Here is a 25,732-nt window from a genome sequence, read left to right as displayed (position 1 = left end):
CCACTTTTTCTTGTCTTTTTTCTTGTGTTTGTTTGTTAGCTCTGGGACATTTTAAACTGCAAATGTTCACTTTTGGTTTAGGGAGTTACTGGTCTCTGAAGCGGTTCAATCTCAATCTGCCTTTATTTTTTTTGCTTTATTTGTACTGAGATTAGGCTTTTTTAATTCAAACATGATAAAAGAGCTCTGCCAGCCTTTGGTCTGTCGAGACTTATGAGCTGCATTTGGGATTGAGTGGCATCAAGCCTCAGGAAATTATTTGGGATTTAATTTGTTTCTAATTATTCCTTTCCCAGCTGAACAGGCTCTGTCCAGTTTTTGGGACTGCTGCTAAATGCTCTTGTAGGGGACGGTGTTTACACTTCCTGCTGGAATTAGCCCCTGATTGACTACAGTTGTGTCTGCTGGCAAAACTAAATGTTCAAAGTCTGCCTTCCAGAGAAAACAGAGTTTTCATCATTAGGAGAATTGTTTCTCTTTCTACAAATCATTTTGGGCAAGAGAAAAGTGATTTTATATTTTGAATAGGCAGCATCCAGCCCTGCTGTTAATTAGACTAAAATCTTTGGTGCAAGATAATTAGTGCTGGGCGGAGATGAATGGGAGTTCCTGGCTACTTTAATTCCAAAAATTATTTAGTGGATGTGGCATTGGTGTCGCATCAGGAAATAACCAGAGAAATGTTTTAAAAACTGGCGGTCCCTACATTCTTGTTTTTAAGTAAATTAGAAAAGAACTTCATGACTGAGGCTCTGTACAGTCCCTCTAGCACTGAAAGATGAGCAATTTGTCCTATTTTTCCAGGGATTTGTTTTCAGTAGCAGTTTAGGTAAATGCTGTGGCTCAGATGAGTGGAGGGGAAATGCAGATTGACCCTGACACCTCTGCAGTTGTCAGGGTGCTTTTCATGGAAGAAGGCAGAGCTGTGGCCAAGTTATTTGCCGTTGGAGGCAGACAGCAATTTTTCTAATTAATTTTCAGCAGAGATGCAAGATGAACAGATAGGCAATCATGAAGTGCTTTGGAAGTGGGAAAGCAAGGCCGAAACAATGATAAAATCCTCTGGTGGCTGCAGCCACCCTGTTTATTCCAGGCAAACTTTTCATTTGCATTTCCCCCCTCTTTTCACTCTAATTGCAGCCCTGCAGAGGTCACCAGACTCGTGTGAGGTTCGAGGTAATGGATAAAGTTCAAAATATTGTGCTGGGTTTTAACCTGATTTAGTGATTTTGAATTAATAACTCAGCAAAGTCAAAATGGACAGCTTTGATAAGCTATTGATTATCTGCTAGTACCTGATAAGGTGCTATAAAAGGGGTTTTAAGTCTGCTGATGTGATTTTCCCTATCCTTCCCCTTTTCAGGATTGACTGTCTCCCATATGCCATCCCTTGATAAGTAGAGTCCTTTTTTTTAGGGAAAATGTCGCTGAAAAGCAATGAAGCATGAAAAGGTTAGAATCACAAAGATGTGATGTTACAGATAATTAAATTTTATGTATTTGGGAGGATACCAGGATGGCTAATTAAAAAGAATTGTCAGTAAAATTGTCAGGAGCTTTAATATGGGAATATATAAACCTGAGAATAATCTCCCTTAGCAGCTGGGCAAGCTCTTCCCTTGGCTGGTGTATTGATCAGGCAGGACAGTCCCTGTTAATCTAAGATTAACCTGTGACTTTAAATACAGATGCTTTTCAGACAGAGGAGAGGTTCACTTGCCTGCTCTGCCCTTCAAAATCAAACAAAACTATGATCTTTACTTCCAAAATGTAACAATTGTCTAAAGAACCGGGTGTTTCAAACACTGTGGTTGAGAAAATTAAGCAAGGCTGCAGAGTAAGGGGATAAAGTCTGAAAGGCACTTTACTTCAGGGGATTTTAACCCAGTTGTGGTTCAGAAGTTGAGTTGCTGTCTGTGGGTAAAAAAAATTAAATATATATTTATATATATATATAGTAGTTCTAATCCTTAAAAGTGAAGGTTTTAAGGGAAAAAAGGATCAAGCTTGCCTGAACAGTGAGAAGATTTTGGTCAAAAAATGAAACAAGAAAAGAATGTCCATGCAGATCATCTTTGAAGTTGTTTTTGGGTCGAGAGAAGCATATTTTGGGTATTGCTGGGCTGGATTATGGGGTGGCCTGTGAGACACAGCGGCCATGGGGCTCCCTGGGTGGCGCAGGAACAGCAGCAGCTCTGGGAGCTCTCCAGGAACTCAGGCTGGGCTGGAAACTTGACAGCTGCTGAAAACAGGGGCATTTTCTAGCTATTTATCGAGCTGTAAAGTTAAATCACAAATTCATTACCAAGGCAGGAATAACCTGGTTAAAAATGACTGGTTTCATAATTTATTTAGTTTTCAAATCTGGGAATGTTTCATCAATAATAGCCTGTTATTTCTCATGATGGTTAGGAACTTACGGGTAAGAAAATGCTCAGTTCTTCTGGCTTTGCCCGGAGCTGAGAAGGGAAAGGGTCCTGAGTTTGGAAGAAGGACTTGGAAGAAGTAACAGTGGTTCTGAAATTAGAAGGAAATTCCTTTCAGGCAGGAGGAGGAGCTGCTTTGATTCAAACTTTAGTCACAGCCACGGCAGTCCAATCCGTCCAAGGCTGGCGAGGGATCTCCAAGGGTTTGGTGCGGGCAGCAGGGCAGGTTCAGGAGCACAAACCACCTTTTTTGTGCAGCAAAACTGAGGCTAAAAATCCAATTAACCCATGAAAGAAGTGCCAAAACACCCAAGTATTGATTGAGGAGCTCCTGTAAGACTCAGTTCTGTTTTCCGTTCTGTAGATCCGTGTTTGTTACAGCACCAAGTGGAGCTGTTGTCACAAAGGAAACATATGTAGCAATTTATTTGATTCTTAAATGTCATTTTGAAGCATTTGAAGGCTTTGAATGTTGACATTTAAACAAAACATGCTTGCAGTGATGCTTTATTAGCCAATTTCACTCCAGAAAAATTCTCATCTCTGTCACATCCCTGGGCCTTGCAGAGAGAATTATTTCAGTGCCTAGGTTGTCCCATTAAACTGTAGCTGAGGTCAGGAGGAATTATTTCTCTTTTCAGCTTGTTGTCACAATGCAGAGGGTGCAGATTAATTCCTCAATTAATCAAATGCGATCTGCAAAACCTTAATTGATGAATATGTGCAAGTACACTTTAAAATGAAATCACCCTTGGAAGTGAAATGAAAAGGAAAATCCCCATTCCCAGGACAGTCATATTCGCCTCTTCTCCGTGCTATTGATAATGATTCTGTGGGAAATATTCCTTGAATCCTAGAGGTCTTTCCTGTGGAGAAAAAGGAAATTCCTGGTGAGTAAAACTTCCTTTCCTGAAAGGAGAAAATGGGATTAATCTCCATTTGGCTCTGGATCAATACCCTTGGCAGCACAGCAGTGCTGGGGAGGCAGGGGTGTGCTTGATAAACAATCCCTGCTTTTTGTCCTAGGACTGGAAAAGAAAAGCATTTACTAAAACACAAAATTTCCCTATTTCACCCTAAAAAGATGTGAGGATGAGCTTAAGGATGAGAGCGTTGCAGGTGAGATGTGTACACACGCACATTACACCTGCACATATTTGTTGAAAATACATCCAAAATTTAGCTGGGAAAACCCATTTTTTTTCCCTTTAACCTTCAATCTAAAAGTGCCACTTCTAACATTGCCGTTAAACCAAGGCAACAGAATGGATTTAGTAATGGTGAGGCAGAATTTGTAGCTGGCTCTGACCACAAAATCTCTCCCTAAAATTCTTTCTCTGCTAGGGTGGCAAACTTTAATAAGGGGAGGACAGTGGTGGATACAGTTGAGGTTAACTAGCGAGGTAGTTCCAGGTGACATTCCCACTCCTAGGCTGGAAAAGTGCTCGTTGAGTACCCAAAAGAGAAGACAATCAGTACAGAAAATGAAAATGTTCTTCCAGCTGAGAGTGGGAACTGCAGTGGGGTTTTGCTGACCCCAAACTGTTTCAGCCTTCTGAAATTCCCACTGCTGTGAGACGCTGGACCTGGCTTGTTCCTGCAGGTGAGGAAATGCCAAATTCTCTGCAGGGGGATGAAATGTGGGAATGAGAGGAAGAACCACCAACATTATTGTAATAAAATTTCAGCGTAAAGAGAGCCAAGACACAAAGGGCCTGGGTGAAACACTGACCTGTTCATCTTGATATTTCTCTTTGTTGTTGTTGGTTGTTTTTAAAAGAATTACTCTCTAGGTTTTTTTGGGGTTTTGTGTAGTTCTAAATGGCCGATATTAAAAAAGATTCCACCGCTGGTACTGGTTATATTTTCCCACCAAATCCTTCTCCTCTTTTATCATTTGTTTGTAACTTCCTGTGCCTTTTGTAGGGTATTATTGTGTGGCTAATTTTTCTAAAGGCACAGAGAAGCCATCAGCCTGTTGTCCTTAGGAAAGGAAATATAAATATATATATATTTATCGATACATGATGAAGAGAATTATCCCTCTGTGAGAAACAACATTTTATAATTGGGTAAATATTGCAAGGATTTCTTTGATTGCTAAGAAGTTACTCTTAGGAATGAAAATAATCTGGAAGTCATTATGGTGGTGCTACGTGGTTGTTCTGTATTTTCTGATTTTTGGGGAGATGTAGGTGCTTGTATTAGGCTTCACAGCTTGCCCCTCTGCACAGAAATCAGGATAATAAGAAACCCGCCGTCAAGAATTTGAGGGATAATCAAGGAAATAAACTTCATAGTTGTACGGGGGAAAAAAGCCAAATGTCAGAAAAGAAATGTTTATTGTTCTTTAATGCCAGTCATCACCTTGGAAGGAGGAGAAGCTCTGGCCTGAATTCTGGTTGTGCTGAGGCAGGAGGCCCATTGCATAATGCATTTCATTTAGTCCCCTGCACAGACTCTGCTGGGGACACTCCTTATCAAGCATGTCAGATACAGAAAAAGCAATTTAGTAAGCGCTCTGATCAGATCCTGATGAAATTCAATTCTTTTTTGGCCCTGCTGTTCCTGGGAGACATCATTGATAAAAATACTCTCTGTTTTCCTCCATGCTCGGGTTCATTATGCTCTCTTGCTGCTCTTTCAAAATGTTATGGGTTTGTTTTGGTTTTTTTTTTTCCCCCTCAAAGGTGGCTTGTTTTTACAAATGAATGGAAGGAATTGTGTTCTCTGACAGCTTACTCTGTTAACAACCCGAGCTGCCAGGATATTTGAATTTTACAGTATTCATTTCAAGAGACTGCATAAACATGTGGCGTGACAGAAACCCAGGAATGCAGCAGCCATGGGTGGTATTGAGCAGCTAAGTCAGCTGCTAAAAGCTGTTTGATAATTTAGTGCTGAGTTTAGGAAGAAGGTGAATTGACTAATTAATCCTGTGTCTTAATTTTTCCTATTGGTCACTAAAACACTTTTTTACCCCCAGAGACGACAGGAGAGGCCAGGTCACAGGTACCAACAGCATAAATTACCTACTGTGTCTTTTTAGCTGTGGCTTCTGGAAATTAGGGGAACTTCTGAAAAATAAATGAAGAGAAAAGTTAGTTTAGTTTTTCATTTGAAAATCATTTCTGGGGTCCCAGCACAAGAGGGACCTGGAGCTGCGGGAGAGAGTCCAGGGGAGGCACCAGGATGATCAGAGGGATGGAGCAGCTCTGCTGGGAGGAAAGGCTGGGAGAGCTGGCATTGTTCAGCCTGGAGGGGAGAAGCTTTAGGTTCTTCCAGTGCCTGGAGGAGCTACAGGAAAGATGGAGAGAGACTTGGGACAAGGGATGGAGTGCCAGAACAATGGAGAATGGCTTCCCACTGCAGGTTTAGATTGGATATTAGGAGAACATTGCTCCCTGGGAGGGTGGGGAGGCCCTGTCACAGGGTGCCCAGAGGAGCTGTGGCTGGCCCATCATTTCCCTGCAGGGTTTAAAAAACGTGTGGATGTGGCACTTGAGGACGTGGATCAGTGGTGATGGATTGATGTTATACAGGATGGTCTAAAGCTCTTTATCAACTTTACTAATTCTATCATTCTGAGAAGTGTTAATTGGGTGAATTAGCTGTAAATTGCTAAAGTCTGGTGAACATAGATTTGATTTCCTCAAGTTATTGTCCTGTTTTTTGGGAAGTGTTTCCAGGCCCAGAATTTTTGCTATAAAAACCTCTTTTTTCGCTCTTGTGACAAATTGATCTAACAGTTTTCTGCAGAGAATTTACTCTCTTTCAGCTTCAGAGTCTGCTTTAAATCCGTGCTTGGGCTTTGCTTCCAAAGTCACCAAAGCACTCAGCTGAGGTCTTGGCCCACAGTTTGGGTTCCTGTGTTGTGGCAAGGCAGAGAGTCAGAAGATCCCATTCCCCCAGGATTCCTGCACATCTCTGTGTCACAGCAGCCTTCAAAGAGCAGCACAGGAATTCCTGCAGGCTCCTGTGAGTAGGCTCTGCCTCCCCTGGGTCTGATCAAAGGCAGGAATGTGTAGCTGCCAGTGGGAAGGCAAGAAAAGAGGGAGAACGGTGAGATCCTACAAATGGGAAATTTGATGTGACATGGTTTGACTAATGACAAGATTTTGGTGGTATCTCCTACATTTGTAGCGTAATTCCTGCTTTTTGGATTGACTTCCTTTTGTGGATGGATAGCTCCACTGGAACGTTCCCCACGTTTTGCTGACGTGCAAGTGCTCTGTGATGGATTTCTGCTCATTAGTGTTTTGTCACAGCCCTTGTTGTGCTGGCAGAGCAGCTGAGACAGCAGCAAGGAATGATGTTGGAATGGTTCTGCAGCTCTCCCTGCTGTTTTAGTGCCGAGTGTTGGCAAAGTCGCAGGCAGTTCTGCACAGCATGGAGAGAACTCAGCTCATTTCCCCCTTACAGCTCGTATCCCAACCTCAGGAAAGTACAAGGAGAACCGGTGCGACCGTAATGATTCGGCAATTCATCAAGAACTTTGTTGGTTTAGTAGTGCAGGGCTCCCTGGGAAGGGGTTCTGGCTGGCACCAGGGGCAATGTGTGTTGCTTTAGTGATATTTTCCATCTGGAGAAAAGCTGCTCAGCCCTGTTTTCCAGAGGGATGAGAGTTCAGCAGCAAATTCCTCAGCTGAGCTACGAGAATGATGCAGGTGGAAGGTTCTGAGACTTTATCTGAAGTCCACCGGCCACAGTTAACAGCTGCCTGTAAAAATAATAATTTTAAGGGTATCAAATACTGGTGTGAGATGTCCAGTGGGAACTGATTGTGCTAGTACAGAATCCCGCTCCAGGAGCTCCAGATCTCTCTGGTTTAGTTTTCTGGCCACCTTGTGCCTTAACAACTCAGTCTTCAGTGGGGCTCATGGGTAGAAAATATCTTGCTGTGTTTGGCTCAATAAGAAACTGACAGTGGAGATTTTTGTCCTTTCACTCAGTGGGCTTCTTGAGCTCATCTTGGTGAATCCAAGCAAAACTTTGGGATCTCTTGCTTCCCATGCAGTTTTATCCTTTGCAGTATTTTCCAGTGTTTACTTGTGCCTGTGTGGTGGCCCTGGCCCCTGAGCCCCAGGGATGTCTGGTGGGAGCTCGAGTGGTCGTGAATCATCACAGCAGCGTCACCAGAGTGAAATGCGGTGCTGGTTCATGGTCTGCTGTCTTCAATTGTACCAAAAGCTCCTCTCAGGAATGTATAATCTGCCCAGAAAAGAACCTTCCTAGTTGAGGAATGTTGGCTTTCAGTTTCCTAAACCACAATGATTTTTGTGGCAACAAGCAAAAAAACCCCCATAATACACTGCAAAAACTCACAAAATACACCGTAAACCCCCTCACAAATGACAAAGGCAGCTCTGAGCAGAAAGTTGTGTTATTCCAACTCCCAAAATGTGCCGTTTCCTCTCTTTTTCCTTTTCATTTTCCCCAAAGGAAGAAGTTTTCCTTAAGTATCTACAGTTGGCAAATTCCGCTTTGTGTCTCAGGTAGATGGAAAAGATAGAAAATGTAATTTTTTAAATCCTTGTTATCAGCTGTGCAACAATTATTGTTGTACCCTGACTTTAAAAAGGATTTGACACTGTCCACATCCTTCCATTGGAAGCCCAGCATTCCTGGACATACTAAAATAATTTAAATAAAATCCATTACAAATACTGGAAATTATAATACTTTTATTTTAAAAGTAATTTTTATTTTGGGGTGGGTCTTTTTTGTTGTTGTTCTTGAAAGCCCCAAGTGTATATTCTGCATGTCAGTTGTAAACTCCCTCAATAATCATTCCACGGGATCATGGGATGGTGAAATCAATATGTAGGCGGGTGCCTAAAAATCCTTTTTGGATTTTTGAATGCAACTGCACTCCTGAATTATTTAGTACCATTTAAATACATCAATTAGCTGTCAGCTGTTTCTTTTATTCACAATCCTCAGTAGGAGCCTAAACCGTCCTGGTACAAATGGGACTCTTAAATTGCCTTGTTCCATCCATAACATCTCTGAAGGCCATGGATTTTTGCAGGACCTGCTGAACATCCCAAATGGAGAAGGTGCTGCTGTGCTTCCATGGTGATCACAAAAGAAGGTGGGGGGGAAATGAGATTTTTGCTGCTACCTTATTCTCTCTGAGCTTTTTTAAAGTGTTTTTCTGCCTTGATCATCTCGTGGCCCTGCAGACTCCCTGGCAGGCTCCCCATCACAGCTGTTTGAAGGAGGATTTTTTAAACTTTACTAATATTTGTGCTAAGAGTTGCAAGGTGGGGTTTGGGTTCTGATTTTTGGCCTGCTCTACCCAGTTCTGCCACAGTGAACACCTGGAAGTCAACTAATCACCACACCAATAGCTGAGAGAGCTTTTCCCTAATGAGGAGAATAAATGACTGCATATCCCACCCCCAGACGGGCAAGATCTTGTTTGTTTTTTAATCACCTGCCTCTGCCAGAGCTTGGGCAGCCTTTCATGTTCCCCTTGGCGCAGGTTGGGAGTTGAAGGCCGGCTGTTTATTCCGAGTGATCTCCCTGCCCTGCTGTGGCTCCCTGCTGACTTTCCTGGCACTTTTTCCAGCCCTTCCCTGCCAAACCCCCCCGGTGCTCTTGCTTTGCCTCCAGCTGGCACCCATGGGCACCTCAGACATTTCACTCCTTCATTAATCTGTTCTCCCTTCCTTTTAATGAGCTTCCATCTCCTCATGAAGCTCCCGAGGAGGAGCCTGGTAGGGGATTTTTCAGAACTCTTTGCAAGGATGTTGGATGCATATGGAAGACTCCTAGTTTGACTTCTCATTTTTATGCTTAAAAGCATATTTAAATTTCCTATGTGTGCTTTGATTAGTTTATTAACGTGCTATTACCCATTTATTAACCTAATGCTTGTTTCATTTTTTTATGTTCTAATTTCTAAATTTGAATAAAAAAGATGCTGCATTGTCTGTGGATTATTAAAGCAATGTGGAAGTACCTTGAGTTTTGCTTCAAGGCACATCAGCCAATTAAATTCAAAACACCTTTAAATTATTGAAGTTGGGGCTGTTAAGGCAGCAGAAGAGAAAGTTGTGGGGAGACACCACAGACCCATCCTGGGTCTGAAGGAGCTGCAAGGAAGCTGGAGAGGGACCCTGCATCAATAACAGGAGTGACAGAGCAAGGGAGAATGGGTTCAGACTGACTCAGGGGAAATTTAGACTGGATATTGGGAAGAAATCATTCCCTGTCAGGGTGGGGAGGGGCTGGAATGGAATTCTCAGAGAAGCTGTGGCTGGCCCTGGATCCCTGGGAGTGTCCAGGGCGAGGTTGGACACTGGGGCTTGGAGCAGCCTGGGACAGCGGAAGGTGTCCCTGCCCATGGCAGGGAGTAGAACAGAATGGGCTTTAAGGTTCCGCCAGCCCAAACCATTCCATCATTTTGTAATTCCGTCCCTAAACATTTCAGCAGATGGCCTGTGATATCTCCTAGCTCTTGAGTAGCCCATTTAAGTGTGTACAGTACCTGGAGAAACAACTTAGATAGAAAAAAAAAAAAAAATTGATTTCACTTTTCATTCTCAGCTTCCTTATAATTCATTTCCTTATTGGACCTGGTTTTATTCAGCTGAAGTCTTTGTTTCCCAGGGGCTGGTGCAAATGTGGCAGTGTGGGATAAAATACCTTCTGTTCAACCAGAACCTGTTTCATCTCAAATACAGGGGTTCTAAGTGCTGCTCTCCAGCTTTTCCTTGAACTGGAAAATAAAGCGTTGTCCTTGCTATTCAAGTTATTCGTTGAACAAATCTGATTTTAGTCTTGGTTTGGCCTGCAATATGTAATCATAGAATCCTGGACTGGTTTGGATTGGAAGGGACCTTAAAGCCCATCCAGTGCCACCCCTGTCACAGGCAAGGGACACCTTCCACTGTCCCAGGCTGCTCCAAGCCCCAAGGTCCAACCTGGCCTTGGACACTGCCAGGGACCAGGAGCAGCCACAGCTGCTCTGGGCATTAATGGTGAGTTTAGACCCAGACTAACAGAAGGGTTTTGCTCTGAGTGTATTTCTAACTTGAATGTGGGATTTTCTGAAAGGTCTACAACTGATCTGTGAATTTAAAAACAGCGTTTTAGTCTTGGTCAGTTTTCTGCACAATCCTCTCTCTTCCCATGCAACTTCTATGCCATCCTAAAGCCTTTTAAAAATTCAAGCAGATGTCAAATATATCTTCTTCTCTCTTTCTTTCTGCCTATATTGAGCTCGTCTCCCTCATTATGCTTTTAAGAGTTTAATTTTTTAAAGAGTCCCAAATGGAATTGGGTGATGACAAAGGACCTGGCCAGTGGGGCGGTGACAGGGACAAAAGCCATGGGCAGAAATGGAGCGAGGAGCTTCCCAGTCCCGATTTGGGAGGCCAGGAGCATCCAGCCTCACTTTTTAACGTGCCTATCCCTGACATGTCTGTACCTTAAATTACTTTGGCGTGGAAAAGGCTGGAAGAGCCTCTGGAGTTGAGAAACCTGATGGAAATGACTGGCAGGGACACACGCTGGGGTGTGGTGGCAGGTCACCATGGAGCTGCAGGGAGGGGGTCAATAAACTGCCTTTCCTCCATCTCTGACTTCTCCTCCTCCTCCTGGCTCCTCTCTTTTCCCTCTAAGTTTCCCTTCAGCATCACCGAAACTCTCACAGCTCCCTTCCAGCTCTCAGCAGGATGATTTCTGACAGCTCTGCCAAAACTTGGCTGAGCGTGGACTTGTCTCATTCCTATTCCCATGCTAAATATCAAGCCCCCTCTTGCAGAACACAGAGCTTTCCAGAGGAAAAAGCTGCCAGGATGAGATGTGTGTGGAAAAAAAAGGGTGTCTGGCTTTTCACAGAGCTCATTAAAGGGTTTTTGTCATGCAGGGAAACCTTCCAAGGGGAGGGGAAAGCCTGGTGTGCCCACATCCATGTGTGGTATATTTGTGGCTGGTTGAGCAGCCAAGGTGACTGAAAGTGTGGGAGTTGGGAATGGCAGCTCTGGAGTTGCCACTGGAGGCTGGATTGACAGATGAAAGCTGGCACCAGTTTTGGGGTGATCTGATTGTGACCTTCCAGGACCTGAAGGATCTGCAAGAAAGATGGAGAGAGACTCTGTAAAAGGGATGAAGTAGCAGAACAAGGGGGAATGGCTTCCCACTGCCAGAGGGCAGGGATAGATGGGATATTGGGAAGGAATTGTTCCCTGGGAGGGTGGGCAGGCCCTGTGAGATTCCCAGAACAGATGTGGCTGTCCCTGGATCTCTGGAAGTATCCAAGGCCAGGTTGGACTTTGGGGCTTGGAGCAGCCTGGGGCAGTGGAAGGTGTCCCTCTTCATGGCAGGGGATGGAATTTTGGATTTTTAAGGTCCCTTCCAACCCAAACTATTCCATGATTCTACAATTCTATCTCCATGTTAAACGTTTGAATTCGCTTCCAAATAATGGTGGATTGTTCCCACACCCATCCACTTTTCCAATGTAGCTATCCCTGAGATGTCTGTACCTCAAGTTTCTTTTGCAGTATGTATTTGTGTATCACAGCCATTCCGGCTCCTGACAATGCTCCAATTCAATTTGCCGTTTTCCTGTTTTCAGGCATTTGCTGTGTTTCATTGTGTGATGGCTGAAATCCCTGATTCGAGGGACTATTTATAGAGACACAGTCAAGTATTTGTGAGCTTCCTTTATCAAGTGTTTACTGTCAGATTCTAAGCTGATAAGGGGGCTGGAGCACTTTCCCAGTGGAGCCAGGCTGGGAGAAGGGAAGGTTGTGTGGAGACCTCACAGCTCCTTCCAGGGCCTGAAGGGATACAGGGAATCCATAGGGGAACTTCTCATCAGGAACTGGAGTGACAGGACAAGGGGGAATGGGTTCAGACTGACGGAATGGAAATATTGGGAAGGAATTGTTCCCTGGGAGGGTGGGCATGCCCTGGCACAGGGTGCCCAGAGCAGCTGTGGCTGCCCCTGGATCCCTGGCGGTGTCCAAGGCCAGGTTGGACATTGGGGCTTGGAGCAGCCTGGGACAGTGGAAGGTGTCCCTGCCCATGGCAGGGGTGGGACTGGATGGGCTTTGAGGTCCCTCCAACCCAAGCCATTCTGAGATCCTGTGATTCCTTTCCGCTGAGGTCTATCCTGAAGCTGTATCTCACAGAAAGGAGGTTGCTATAGAAATGTTAATGTTGCTTGGTTAATTTGTATTTAAAGGGGCCGTGAGCTGTAAATATTCTTCTCATTCTGAAGGGTTTTTCTCCTCCAGTACCCTTCCCAGTGAGATGTTGTTGTGCTAAACCTCCAGATCTCCCTGCTGGCTTTCTAATTGCTCTGTTTCCGATGTGATTTCTCATTTCAGGCCCGTGTGAATCCCATCAGTGTCACTCCACCCATCCAAGCCATAGATCAGGACCGAAACATCCAGCCTCCTTCCGAGCGACCCGGCATCCTCTATTCCATCCTAGTTGGTTGGTGTCTGCTACTTTTCCTATCCCTCCCTCCCCCAGTCAGGCCCTCTGGCATGACCAGCCAGGAAAAGATTGCCTGGGAGAGTGGAACCCTGATAAAAAATCCTCTCGTGGTCAGTGGGGTGTTTGGAATTGTTCTTCTACCTGTTGGTGTTCCATTGCCACGTGGGAGTTCATTTCCCGTGGTTATTTATTAGTGTTTGTTCAGATTAAACGCAGAATTGTTGTCTGGTTTAGTGAATGGAACAGCACAGCGAGGGAGAGGAGAGCTCTGCTGGGATGTGTTTTCCATTGACAGACACAAAAAAAGAGGCTAAAAAAGGGCAATTAGAGCAGTTTTCATCCCAAAAATCATGTGGCACAGGGCAACTCCAGGGATCTTTCTGCATCCACCTCCAATTTTGCTGCCTGTGAGCTTTCCCCTGTAATTTAAATTTTGTTTAGTTGTTTACTGTGCTCTCTCTTTTTCCTGCTGCTTCCCTGTGCTTTGCATTTGCTTCTGAGCTTGCAGGATGTGACCGTGGGAGGGCCTGAGGGTGGTTGGCTGGCTGTTCCCAAAATCCACGCACGGGACCTTTCTGTGGGATTTGGAAATGAGGAATTTTGTGGAATCACATCTTTTCCCTGTCCTCCCTATGTTAAACTCCATGGGTTTCCCATGGAGACAAGGAGACGTGGAAGGGAGGATTTTGAGGAGCACGCTGGGGAGGTTTAGCTCTGCAAATGGAATTACTTATAAATGTCATAAATTGATTTTATTCCTAAGTTCTTCAGGGACAGCTCCACCCCAGGGCCACATTTAGGCAGATTTCCTAAAGGTTTTTTGCATAATTTATGAAGTTCTTCAGGAGTGAAATTATTAAAGTTTGTGTGTCACTTCCCTGGGATGTTGGGAATATTGGAGTCGCTATTCTGACCTCCAAGAAATCATTCAGAAAGGTGTGGTACAGCAATTTGGGTTCGTTTGGGGACCTTTTTTTTTCCTTCCTTTTCCCCCCTCTCTTTTCTATTTCCTTCTTTCTGTTTACTTCTTTCTTTTGTCCTTTTTCCTCCTTTATTTTTCTTTCTCCTTTCCTCCTCTATTCCTTCTTTTTTCTTTTTTGCTTTCTTTTTTTTCCCATCTTTTTTATCTCTTTTTCCTCATTCTTTCTTCTGTTTTTTCCTTTATTTTTTCTTCTTTCTATTTTCTTTCACTTTTTTATTCTTTCTTTTTCCCTTTTTGTTTCATTTTTTTCCCCTTCCTCCCTAACATTTTGCTCTTTTTTCTTCTTTTTTTTCTTTTCTTCTCCTTTTTTTCTTTTTACCCATCTTTTCTTCATTTTCTTCTTTCTTTGCCCTTTCTTATTTTTTCCTCAATTTTTTCCTCAATTTTTTCCTCAATTTTTTCCTCAATTTTTTCCTCAATTTTTTCCTCAATTTTTTCCTCAATTTTTTCCTCAATTTTTTCCTCAATTTTTTCCTCAATTTTTTCCTCAATTTTTTTCCTCAATTTTTTTCCTCAATTTTTTCCTCATGGTTTTCCTCATGGTTTTCCTCATGGTTTTCCTCATGGTTTTCCTCATGGTTTTCCTCATGGTTTTCCTCATGGTTTTCCTCATGTTTTTCCTCATGTTTTTCCTCATGTTTTTCCTCGTTTTTATTTTCTTTCTTTTTAACTTCATTTGCCCCTAATTGTTTCCTCTGAACTTTTTATCTTCCTTTCCTTCTCTATTCCTTCTGTTTTCTTTTTTGTCTTATTTTTGCTTTTATTTTTTTTCTCCTTCCTGTTTGCCTTCTCTATTTTTTTTCTTCTTTTCCCCTTACATTTTCCTTTTTCTTTCCTTTCTCTTTTCTTTTTTCCTTCTTTTCCCTTCCCTTGTATTTTATTTTCCTCTTTTTTCTTCCTTCCTCATTTTTCCGTATTTTTTCCTCATTCTTTTCCTTTTTTCCTTTTTTCTCTTTTTCTACTTTCTATTTTCTTTCTTTTAAAATTTAAATTAAAATTTAAAATGCATTTTCCCTCTTTTTCTGTTTGCTTCTTTTTACCTTCCTTTTTTCCCCTCCCTTCACTTTCTTTTTTTTTCTTTTTCTTCCCCTTTCTTCTAATTTTCCTTATTTTCCCTCCCCAGTGCTCTTCCAAAGGATTTCTTTTTGGATTTTAAGTCTGCCTTCATCTCTCCTTGGATTTGCTATTTCTGTTTTAGCCTCAGAAAATATTAAGTAGTATCACAGGAAATGAGCCTTGCAGATATTTCTCATTATGTGGATTTTCTTCCCCCTTTTCTTTAGATCTAAACCTCCTTCTCCTTGATATCTTTGGGAGTGTCCTTTTTCAAACACTGAGAGGTTTGATCTGTGCCCATGGAGCTAGGGAATGAGTTGCTGATGAGAATGATTTTATTTAATTTGACTCATTTTTAATTTGGTTCTTCTTTTCCCTTCTTTCTTTGCCCACCTGAGCAAGGCAAATGCTCCTAGGCACTGTGGATATTTGATGTAGTGTTTAACATTTGGGAAAGGGGTATTTGGAGTTTTTGGGTGTTTTGTTTTGTGATTTTTGTTTTGTTTGTTTTGTTTTGTGTTTTTTTCTGGTTTGTTTTGTTTTGGGGGTTTTTTTTTTTTTGTTTTTTTATGGCGTACACTATTTTTTCTAATCCTTGGCTTTTGGAAATGCTTATTTCTTTGGGTCTTTGCAATACACCCACATTCCCTGCACATACCCAGGTGTGAAACAAGGCCCGTTCCTTTATTTTTATTAGCAATGTTAATGATTCTACTGGTAAATATCATTACTTTGATTAGAAATTTTTATTACTTTTAATAGTAAAAGGTATTATTTTAATAAAAAATGACGAGTAAAATGTTCTGTTTAGGAGTAATGTCAAGCCTTTATTTTCTCTGGGGCCAATCCTTGAGAAAAGCCAAATTTTCCTTTCAGTCATCAGCTTTTTGCCCTTGGAACTGGCTCTGTGATTTCTGCTGTCAGTTTTGGACACTTTTGTTTGATATTTTAAAGAAAGAGCCAAAAACGCACAATAGCTTTTGGTAAGGGCGGGGATCCTCTCCAGTCCTGTGTCCATTTCAAGCCCCGGGTCCCACCAAACCCCTCCTCTGGCTCTGGGAAAAGCGAATTGAGGGGTCCTTTCCTTTCACCCCTTGCTGGCCCCCAACATTTTGATCCTTCAGCTTCTCCAAACACGTGGAATTTCTGGAGCAGGAAGACTGGGAGCTCATCCCTGGATTTCAGAGCAGGCAGAGGTGGACTGAGGGCTGCTCTGCCCTGTAGAAATGGAAATTATTTTGTATATGCAGAAGCAGATATCCCTGTTCCTGGAAAAGCTGGCCCCCAGAGTTTAGGAATCCAGGAATCTGAGCTCTTCCTGAGGTGGGAGGGAGCTGAGCGGGCATCCCCAGTCAGGATTTGGGCATCCAGCTGTGTTATCCCTTAATTTTTGCTTTTCTATCATCTACCTTGCTGCCTTTTCCTCCTTTACATGCTGAGGTTGGTTAGGTTGTTAGTGCTGCTCTTTGTTTGTTTGGTTTTTCCCTTTTTTTTTGCCTGGATTCTTTCCTGAAATCCTTACACAATATTAGCCTCATCTTCCATTCTCTAGATCCCTTTGGGACTCTTACCCTCCTCTCCTACATATTTTTTCTCCTTTAGGGCACCTCTTGTTTCCTCCTTTCTCAGAGTTTTTGCATTTTGTCCCTAATTTTGTGACAGTTTTTCGCTTCAGCAACAGCGCTGGTGATGTGCAGCCTCTTAAACCAGCAATCTGTTACCTGCCTAAAGTTTGGAGCTCCTACTGGGTGACTTGTGCTCATCAAAAATTAGATTAATTAATTAGAACTTGAAATTAAAAGGCAAGGCAAGGAGATACAGGACCTGGAGCTTGAAGCTCTGTGTTTGTTCTGGTGGTATAAGAGAAAAAATAATCCGTGGTGGTTCTGTTGCTGCATTTTGGGTCCATAATATAGGTGTAGGTAAAGAGAATCACAGAAAAAAACTACATATATAAATATATATAAATATATGTATAATTTATTTATCTAGCAAATGGTTGTCATTGGAAGGTTGCAAATTAAATTATTGCAGTAATTTATCTCCTGGCTTTCTGAAAGTACTTTCTAACCATTGCACTCATAAGGGCAATAAAACTTTTGCTAGAAGGATTTATAAAACAACCTGTCTGTTGTTATCATATTGTTATCGTGTTATTACTTATATATATTATTTCTATGTTACTAATAATATTCTAATATTACTAATAATATTCTAATGTTACTAATATTGCTAGTAATAGTTGTTATCAAGTACTTAGGGAGTCCCAGTTGGGAGGAATCTTTGTGGGCTTGCAGAGGAAATAATAATAATAAACACATAACTTTATAGTATCCTTAAGCTCCACATATACATAGGGCAATATTTTATCCTTTCAATAACAGACCGAGGCTTTGTTCCTTTGATGATTAATGACTAAAATAAACACATTGCTGAACTAAACCTTTCGGAGTTGTTCAAACCTCAATGTCTTTTTTACAGGCACTCCTGAGGATTATCCCCAGTATTTCCATATGAATCTCACAACGGCTGAACTGACACTCCTCAAGCCAATAAACAGGGATTTACACCAGAAGTTTGACTTGGTTATTAAGGTAATTTGGGCTGATTTTTTTTATATTCTTTGGAAAACAAAAAGCTCTGAAGAAAATGTGGGGTGGGCCTGCTTGTCTCTTCTGCAGTTTTCTTTTTTAGCCTGTCAGGCGTCATTTAGCGCTGTCAAGGGGAAGAAGAGTGTGAAGCATTTGTGGAAAGGCAAAGAACCCTGGCAGAGTTCTAACATTTCATGTTACACTGTGTGAATAAACTCAGCATTGCTTGTCCCCTCGCTTTTTATGAGCGTCCTTGTCCTGAGAATGCCGCTGGTTTCTATTGCACGTGTTCAGTTCACAGCCCATTCCAGCAGATCATAGGGATACAGGTACTTGAGTGAGTGGGCAATTTTCACAGAATCCCAGCACGGGTCAGGTTGGGGTAGCAGTGAATAATTCATATTTGAGTAGTGAATATTTGGTAGAATCCCGGGATGAGGCTGAAGGGAGCCCAGCGGGCACCCGGTGCCCCCTCCGTGCTCCAGCAGGGCCATCCCAGAGCCCAGGGCACAGCACTGTGCGCACACAGCTCTGCAGCAGCCGCAGGGAGGAGCCCCCCCAGGCCGTGTGGACAATGTGCTCAGGGCCGGGCAGCGCCCAGGGAAGAAGCTGTGCCTCCCGTGCCGGGGCAATCGCTGGGCTCAGGCCCTGCCCGTGGCTACGGTGCCATTGCCGGGCCCCCGCGGCAGAGCCTGGGCCCTGCTGGGAGCCCTCCCTGCACACAGGGACACCCAGGGCTCAGGGCCCCTCTCGCCTGGGGCTCCTCTCCAGGCTGAACAGCCCCAGCTCCCTCAGCCTTTCCCGGGCACCCGCATGCTCCGGGCCCTTCCTCGGCTGCGCAGCCTCCGCTGGCCCCGCTCCAGGAGCTCCCTGGCCCCGCTGTGCTGAGGAGCCCGAGCTGGACACAGCGCTCCAGAGGTGCCTCCGGGGCTGGCCACAGGGGCACCATCGCTCCCTGCCCTGCTGCCAGTGCTCTTCCTGCTGCTCATCCAGCTCCTATTGCTGGGAAAAGCCATCAAGCACAGCCCATCCCTGGAATTGCCCAAGGCCAGGTTGGAATTTGGGGCTTGGAGCAGCCTGGGACAGTGGAAGGTGTCCCTGCCCATGGCAGGGGCAGGGAATGAGATGGGTTTTAAGATCCCTTCCAACCCAAACTATTCCATTGACTCTAAATATCCTAAGGAGTTAAAGCCCTGTAGCCCTTTATTCCCAAACTTGGGCTGCATAATACTTGAGTAAATAATCAATTAACTGGTGTGGGAGGGTATTTCCTGTGTCTAAATAGCAACCTGGGTAATTAATGGCCATGCTTATAGGGTTTAGGAGGTTCCTGTTCCTGTGGGAAATGTGCAGTCAGGGAAAACAAGAAAACAGTAAGGAAAAGGATCAGTCTGTAAGAATGACAATGTGCCAACTACTAAAAGAATAAAAGTTTTAATGCTGTATCCTTCAGAGACCATTGGAATAATGGCTCAGGCTTGTACCAAATCAAACCTTCAGCTTCTTGTGTTGCACACATTTCTCATTTCCCGCAGTTGTAGGATTTGATTCTGTTTTATCTGGATGGGTGCAACATGTGATTTTTTCCCCTCAAACAGAAAATCTGCTATTTTGGCAACACGCACTCAATTTAATCTTTAAAATATTCCCTCTGATATAAGAAGATCAATTTTTTTTTTTTTCTCCTGTTAAGATATTATGGGAAACTGTGAAATGGAAAAGGTGGTTAAGTCAATATGAGAATATTTGAATGCAGGAAGGAAGGTGGACAGGAAATGGGGGCACTCACCTGCATTGCTGATAAATGTTGAATTATCAAATAGGGAGACAATGAAAAAAATAAAGATCCTAACAAGAAATGCTGTATTTCAGCCTTCCTCTACCTCTGGAATATATTAGGTGATAAGCAGGGAGAAAACCAATTTTGCCCTCCTGTGGAAGCTCTTGGCACTTCCATTCCCTGCCAAGAAAAATGGGCATTATTGCAACATGCTCACAAAAAACCCTGGATTTTTGGGGGGTTCCCACTGAAATTTCCATGTGGCAACAGCAAGGCAGCCACAATATGTGGATTAAACCTTTAAACTGAAAGGGCTTAATTAAAATTACCATGATATGACCACTGCACTGTAGACATGAGATTATGTTCTTGTCACCAGCTCTGAAAAGCGTCAGACAGGTTTTTTTGGTTTTTTTTTTTTTTTAAGCATGAGGCAACAGGGAGAATTAATCAAATTGATGCACTTTGCTCCTTTCCTATTTGAGCAGGGGTTATTTATCAATCCAACAGAATCTAAGCTGGCATTTGCATTATGATCCCTTTGCAAAGAGGATGGGCTATGGGAGGCTAGATTTGCTGACACAGGTAGGGAAGTGTTCATGAATGGTATAGAAGGGAATCCAGGTGTCCTCACCCCTTATAAGTAACAGCCATGTTAATTACCCAATACAGCCTCGCCCCTGATGAGTAACAGCTATATCCAATAAGGATGAGTGAGATAAAAGGGAATGGGTTAGCTGGTGAAGGTCATCATGGAGGAGGAGCTTTGAGGTGCATGAAGAAGAGAATCATGAAGCAGGATCCTGGGGAGAGAGAATCTCTGCTGTGAGGTCAGTCTGGGTCTGCAGTTAGAGCCTGTTGTTGGAACCTGTAGCCACAGTCTAGCCAGGTAAAAGCCTGCAGTCAGAGTCTGCACACTGATACCTGCAGTCAGAGTTCAGTAGGAAATAACCAGCAGTCAGAGGCTGCAAGGGAAACCTACAGTAGGAGCTTGCTGCAGCCAGAGTCAGTGAATGGCTGGAGTCAGGATGGCTGAGCTGTGAAGAGGAATAAACCGGGACACTTTTCATGCTGTGATAAACAAGAAGTCTCTGCCTAATTTTTACCCTCTAATAAGAGGGCTGCTGCAGAAGATGGAATTTCTGTACTTGGGAGGATTTACCACACCTGAGGGAGAGTTGAATTTGATAAACTTGCTCATGCTGGGGTGATTCTGTTCACAGGGACTCAATTTTGTAGTAGGCAAAGGACAGGGATCTGCAGGAGTTTTTTTCTCAATATGTGCAGTGGGTTGTTATCCAGTAATTAAGGAAAAATCATGATACTTGTCTATCCAGAGGTGCTATAAAGCCTGTGAGAGTGCAACAGAAAAAAACAACAACAAGAACAACAACAAAAAAACACCAAAAACCCCCACAACAACTGGAAGTATTTTGATGCTAACGAAGGGCAGAAAAGCCCAGGCTGGTATGGGTTGGACGGGACCTTTAAGCTCTTCCAGTGCCATCCCCTGCTGTGGGCAGGGACACCTTCTACTATCCCAGGCTGCTCCAAGCCCTGTCCAGCCTGGCCTTGGCCACTTCCAGGGATCCAGGGGCAGCCACAGCTGCTCTGGGAATTTGTTTTAGAACCTCCACACCCTCACAGACCTTTTCCATTTCTGGCTGTACCACTCTGGTCTGTGCTACTTACCCTGGACTATGTCAAATTATCTCCCCTTTAAAGAAAATGTATCTTTGCTAGATTCAAAATCAGGGAAAGCATTTTATTTCTCCTACAAAAATTGGTTTCCTGTTTTTAATGGCCTTGTATTAATGACTAAAAATGCTTTGATTTTTAGCACATCAGGTGAAAAAATAGAGGAGTATTTTGGTGATCTCATGTGTGTACTGGTGAAATTAAATCAATCACTTTAGAGGAGTTTAGATAGTTAATTTGATAGATAAATTGATTAAGTTAATTAAATTGATATTACTAGAATGGGTTTTCATCTAGTCTGGCTGGTCAATTCATAAACCACTGTCTGTTGTATGTGATTGTATTTGGGAAAATAGGGAGGATTTATGTGACTTGGGCATCTCAATAAAAGCTCAAATAAAAAAAAAAGTAGGGGGGAAGAGGGAAAAGGTAAGGTAAGATTCCCAGCTTCAAATAACATTTATATCCTGACTTACTAATAAACCTTTGCCTTGAATCTAAGAATTTTGTGGCTCATAAGGAATATACTCTCACAGTCTGGGCTGGTAGAACTGGATGACCTTTAAGGCCCTTCCAACCCAAACCAGCCTGGAATTCTGTGAAAAAGAATCGGTTTGTGTCCCTTGGGTGGTTTTGGTGTCTTCCCCACAGAGCTGGTGACAGGCTTCAACACCATGCCAGGGCTACACAGAGGATTTTGTAGAATATCCTTGCGTAGCATTTTCTGTATCCCTCGGATCTATCCCTGTGCGGCCAGGAGGGCTTTCAGCCAGGCTGTCATTAACCCGATGACAGACAATTCTCTGCAAACAGCTCTACAGTAGGATTGCATTTCCCTGTTGTTTAGGGGGTGGCAGAAGGTCAGAGTGGAACAGAGTGTTTGCAATTCCAGTGTCAGAGGGAAATTGGTTTGGGATCCCATTGTGCAAGAGGTGGTTGAGAAAGTTTCTGCTGTAATATCTGCTCTGTCTACTCCAGAATTTCTCCCGGCTGGAATTTTTTAACCTGGCTGGGATTCTGTACAAACTGGGCAGCACAGGCACCTCCAATCTCTGGTCCCTGTGAGCAAGGACAGGACCCAGGTAATGACTGGAGCAGTGCTTGAGTGTCAGGGCAGGGTCAGGTTGGAGATGAGGGAAAGGCTCTTCCCCCAGAGGGTTCAGGCACTGCCCAGGCTCCCCAGGGAATGGGCACGGCCCCGAGGCTGCCAGAGCTCCAGGAGCGCTTGGACAGCGCTGCCGGGGGTGCACAGGGTGGGATTGTTGGGGTGTCTGAGCAGGGCCAGGGGCTGGATCCATGATTCTTGTGGATCCTTCCAGCTCAGGATATTTTGTGGTTCTTTGATTCCTTTCTTGTGGAGGTGCTTTGGATCAGAGGGATGCCCCCAGCAGTCCAAGTGTAGTTAAACTCTTCCCAATGTCTGTGATTCTCCTGAGATGGATTTCAGCAGAAACAACAGTAAGTGGCGCTCTCCTCACCCTGGAAGCTGTTTGGTTTCTCTTATCCCATTGGGAGCTTCACTGATCCCTCCTGTCTGTTGCTCTTGGAGTGGTCAAAAAATTTCTACATTATAAGGAAAAAAGGCATCACTTTATAAACAGCCTCAGGATCAAACTGTGGACAAACCTTGGAAGGCAGGAAATATGGATATTTATGTGCCATGTTTGGTGTGATTGTACAGCGAGTGTTTCCTGTTCTGAGTGGAAATGCCAGGAGACTAGGAGAGGATGTTTGCCAGCCACTGGCAAGGCAAAAAATGATCAAGTTTAAAACACAGAGAGGTTGTGGAGGGGAGCTCTAGGCTGGAGAATCTTGGGAATTATCTCAATGGTTGAATTCCTGAAATAATAGCTAATTCTGATCCTGAGGTATTGCAGAATTGTAATGTATATATATAATATATATGTAAAATATTCTGGTTGTAAAGGATATAATCACAGAACCATTTAGGTTGGAAAAACTCTCTGAAATCATCAATTCTGACCATTAACCCTGCCAAGCCCACCATATCTCCTTAACATTTCCTGGGATGGAACTTCCAGGGAGTGACTGTAAAATTGCAGAAGGACTTTGCAAGACCAAGGGAGTCGCTGATAAAATGGCTGATAAAATTAGGCACAGCTTAAAAATGAAGTGAAACGGGTCAGAAAGGATCACCCTGAACTTTTATATAAAATTATGGGTTCTGGCCTGACTTGAGAGTATCTTGGTGTTGGAACTGGGAACTGAGTGTGAAGGTTGGCTCAGTGATCCAAAAAAATAAAAAGGTAAATGGAACATTAGAAATCATTAGTGAAAATAGAGAAAAGAACAGGAAGAAAAGCACTGCAGCTCTGAACAGATCCAGGTGTCCTGAGCACAGTGTTCCAAAAATGACAGAGCAGGACGGAGGCTCCTCTGGCTGAGGAAAGAAGAAGCTGGGACAGACGCCTGTAAAGCGTAGTGCCAGGGTTCTGGGAATGAAGAGGAAGCAGCAGTTCAGCCTCTCCTGCAGTGCCAGGGTGAGGAATTTCCAGCTGAGACAAGGAGGTGGCAGGGTTAAAACAGACAAAATGGGTTCCTCTTTAGAAGAGAAGGTTGGGTGGAGACCTCACAGCACCTTCCAGGATCTCAGGGGATACGGGGAAGCTGGAGAGGAACCCTGTGACAGGACAAGGGGGAATGGGTTCAGACTGATGGAGGGCAAATCAGTATGGGATATTGGGAAAGAAATGACCTTTGTTAGGGTGAGCAGGCCCTGGCACAGGATCCCCCTGGATCCCTGGAAGGGTCCTAGGCCGGGCTGAACCAGGCTTGGAGCAGCCTGGGACAGTGGAAGGTGGGTGGAACGAGATGACTTTCAAAGTCCCTTCCCACCCAAACCGTGATTCTCTCTATGACTCGAATTTGACAGGCAGTGCTGTGGGGCTGAATGCTGACCTGGACTCCAGGCTGGCTTATGGAAGACTCGTTAATTAATAAAAAGAGAAATCCAGGGAGATCTGGGCTGCTTTTCTTCTCTAGGCTCCTGTCTTTGGCTGCAGCTTCAAATATGATTTTGGAATTGTCCTTCTTACCATGTTCACCAGGGGAGGTTCAGATTAGACACCAGAAAAAAATCTTTTTTTACCGAAAGAGAGGTCAGGCTTTGGAAGAAGTTGCCCAGGGCAGTGTTGGAGTCATTCTCTCTGGAAATGTTCAGGGGGCATCAGGAGGTGGCCCTTGGGGACACGGTTTAGGGGTGATGCTGGGGTGACTGTTGGATACAATGACCTTGAAGGTGATCATCTAGCTTGGTGATTCTGTGTCTGATTTATTCCGAATTTCAGACAGCACAATTCCAGCAAGCAATGAGGGGATGTCCAGATGCCCATCAGCTGAGGCTCACTGGACTGGAAGTTCTTGGATTCGAGAAATGCTCTATGAGTTTAATACTTTAAAAGTCCTGAAATACCTATTTTTTTGTTTGTTTTCACCCCTTCAGAAACTTCAGATCTGAAAGGTTGGGTTGATTTTTGCAAAAATTTCAGCCTTCAACTCTTCCTAGCCTGTTGGGATCTCTTGGCTCCATCGTCTATCGACCTTTGTTACCTTTGGGTAGCTCCAGATTTCCGCTCTTCCCATGTCTTAACTTTCTTGCATTTCAGAGGATTTGTGCTTATTCTTTGCTCCTCTAAATTTTGGGGTCTGTACTCAGGACAGCACATTAGGAAGAGAATGGAAGAAGTTCATTTTCAGTATAGAGTTGCTCCATCCTCTTCCTGTCAAGGCTGAAATTTTCCAAATCATTCCTTTGGTTGTGCATCTCCTGTGGGTACTAAGGACAATAAGTGGTTTTTTAAATTAGGTTTTCAGAAGTTCGGCCCTCAGGTGAACTCAGAATTCAATTAATTATCTTTCAGACAGCCTTTTTTTTTTTTTCTCTTGTGTTTAATACAGTGATGGGATTTTATGTAGAATTAAAAATCTGAGTGCAGGGAAAGGGTTTGTCATTGTGATGAAGGAAAGAAAGGGTCCAGGAAACCTAAACTTTTCCTTGAAAACATTAAAATATTTCTTCAGATGAGTAAGATTGACCCTAAATTTTGTGTCAGAACTCTCAGAGCAATCAAACCACTCAAGTCAATAATTGGGTTGTCCTGTAATGCTTTTATTGACAGAAATTTCCTTTCTGCAATAAGAAACAATCTTTTTCCTTGTGAAATGTAACATTCAGTGCTTAAAACTTCACCTAATCTCTTTATATATGCTGGGGTTTTTAAGGGAAGAAGGAGTTGTAATATTTGGAAAGGAATCTGTAATTACTGTTCACTGCCCTGCAGCATCATGAGTCTTGCTGGTCCTGAAGTCACCCCTTACCCAAGGAGCTAAAATGGATGTTTTGGAGTTTGGGTGATTTTTTTTTTTAAGCCCAATGTCCAGACACATTTTGTGCTGATTTAATTTCCTTGCCACAGTGACAGCAAAATCACTGACAAAAAAGTCACATTTCTTCTGTGTTCTAAAGATATTCTGTGTTCCTTGTCTTAAGCCAAGTTTTAATCCAGTTCAGTGCTTCTTTCCGTGTGCTGTACATGCTGACCTTGGGAATTATTCCACAGTCCTAAAGTTTAGCCTAAATCTGGATCACTGCTGTCCCTCTTTTCACCCTGCCCTCCCTGTTCAAGGGAGTCCCTTTGTCACCCTGCCTGTCCTTCCCTCTCTCCCTGCTGGCTGCTCCCGATTTTAATCACATCCAATTAAATAATAGATCACTGAATCC

General features: G+C 43.4%; 1 protein-coding gene across 4 annotated transcripts in view; it reads left to right on the top strand.

The window, feature by feature from the left end:
- PCDH15 (protocadherin related 15) overlaps positions 1–25,732 on the top strand; it is a 638,687-nt gene that overhangs the window by 455,701 nt on the left and 157,254 nt on the right. For all 4 annotated transcript variants that reach the window (XM_058421490.1, XM_040070932.2, XM_058421489.1 and 1 more), the window contains 2 exons: positions 12,773–12,881; positions 17,404–17,516. In XM_058421490.1, the coding sequence (XP_058277473.1) occupies positions 12,773–12,881; positions 17,404–17,516 (222 nt within the window). The remainder of the gene's footprint in view (positions 1–12,772; positions 12,882–17,403; positions 17,517–25,732) is intronic.

This window comes from Hirundo rustica, chromosome 8 (assembly GCF_015227805.2).
Source record: "Hirundo rustica isolate bHirRus1 chromosome 8, bHirRus1.pri.v3, whole genome shotgun sequence".
NCBI lineage: Eukaryota > Metazoa > Chordata > Aves > Passeriformes > Hirundinidae > Hirundo > Hirundo rustica.
Note: the sequence above shows the minus strand (reverse complement) of the source record. Positions and strands in the feature narration are given on the sequence as shown.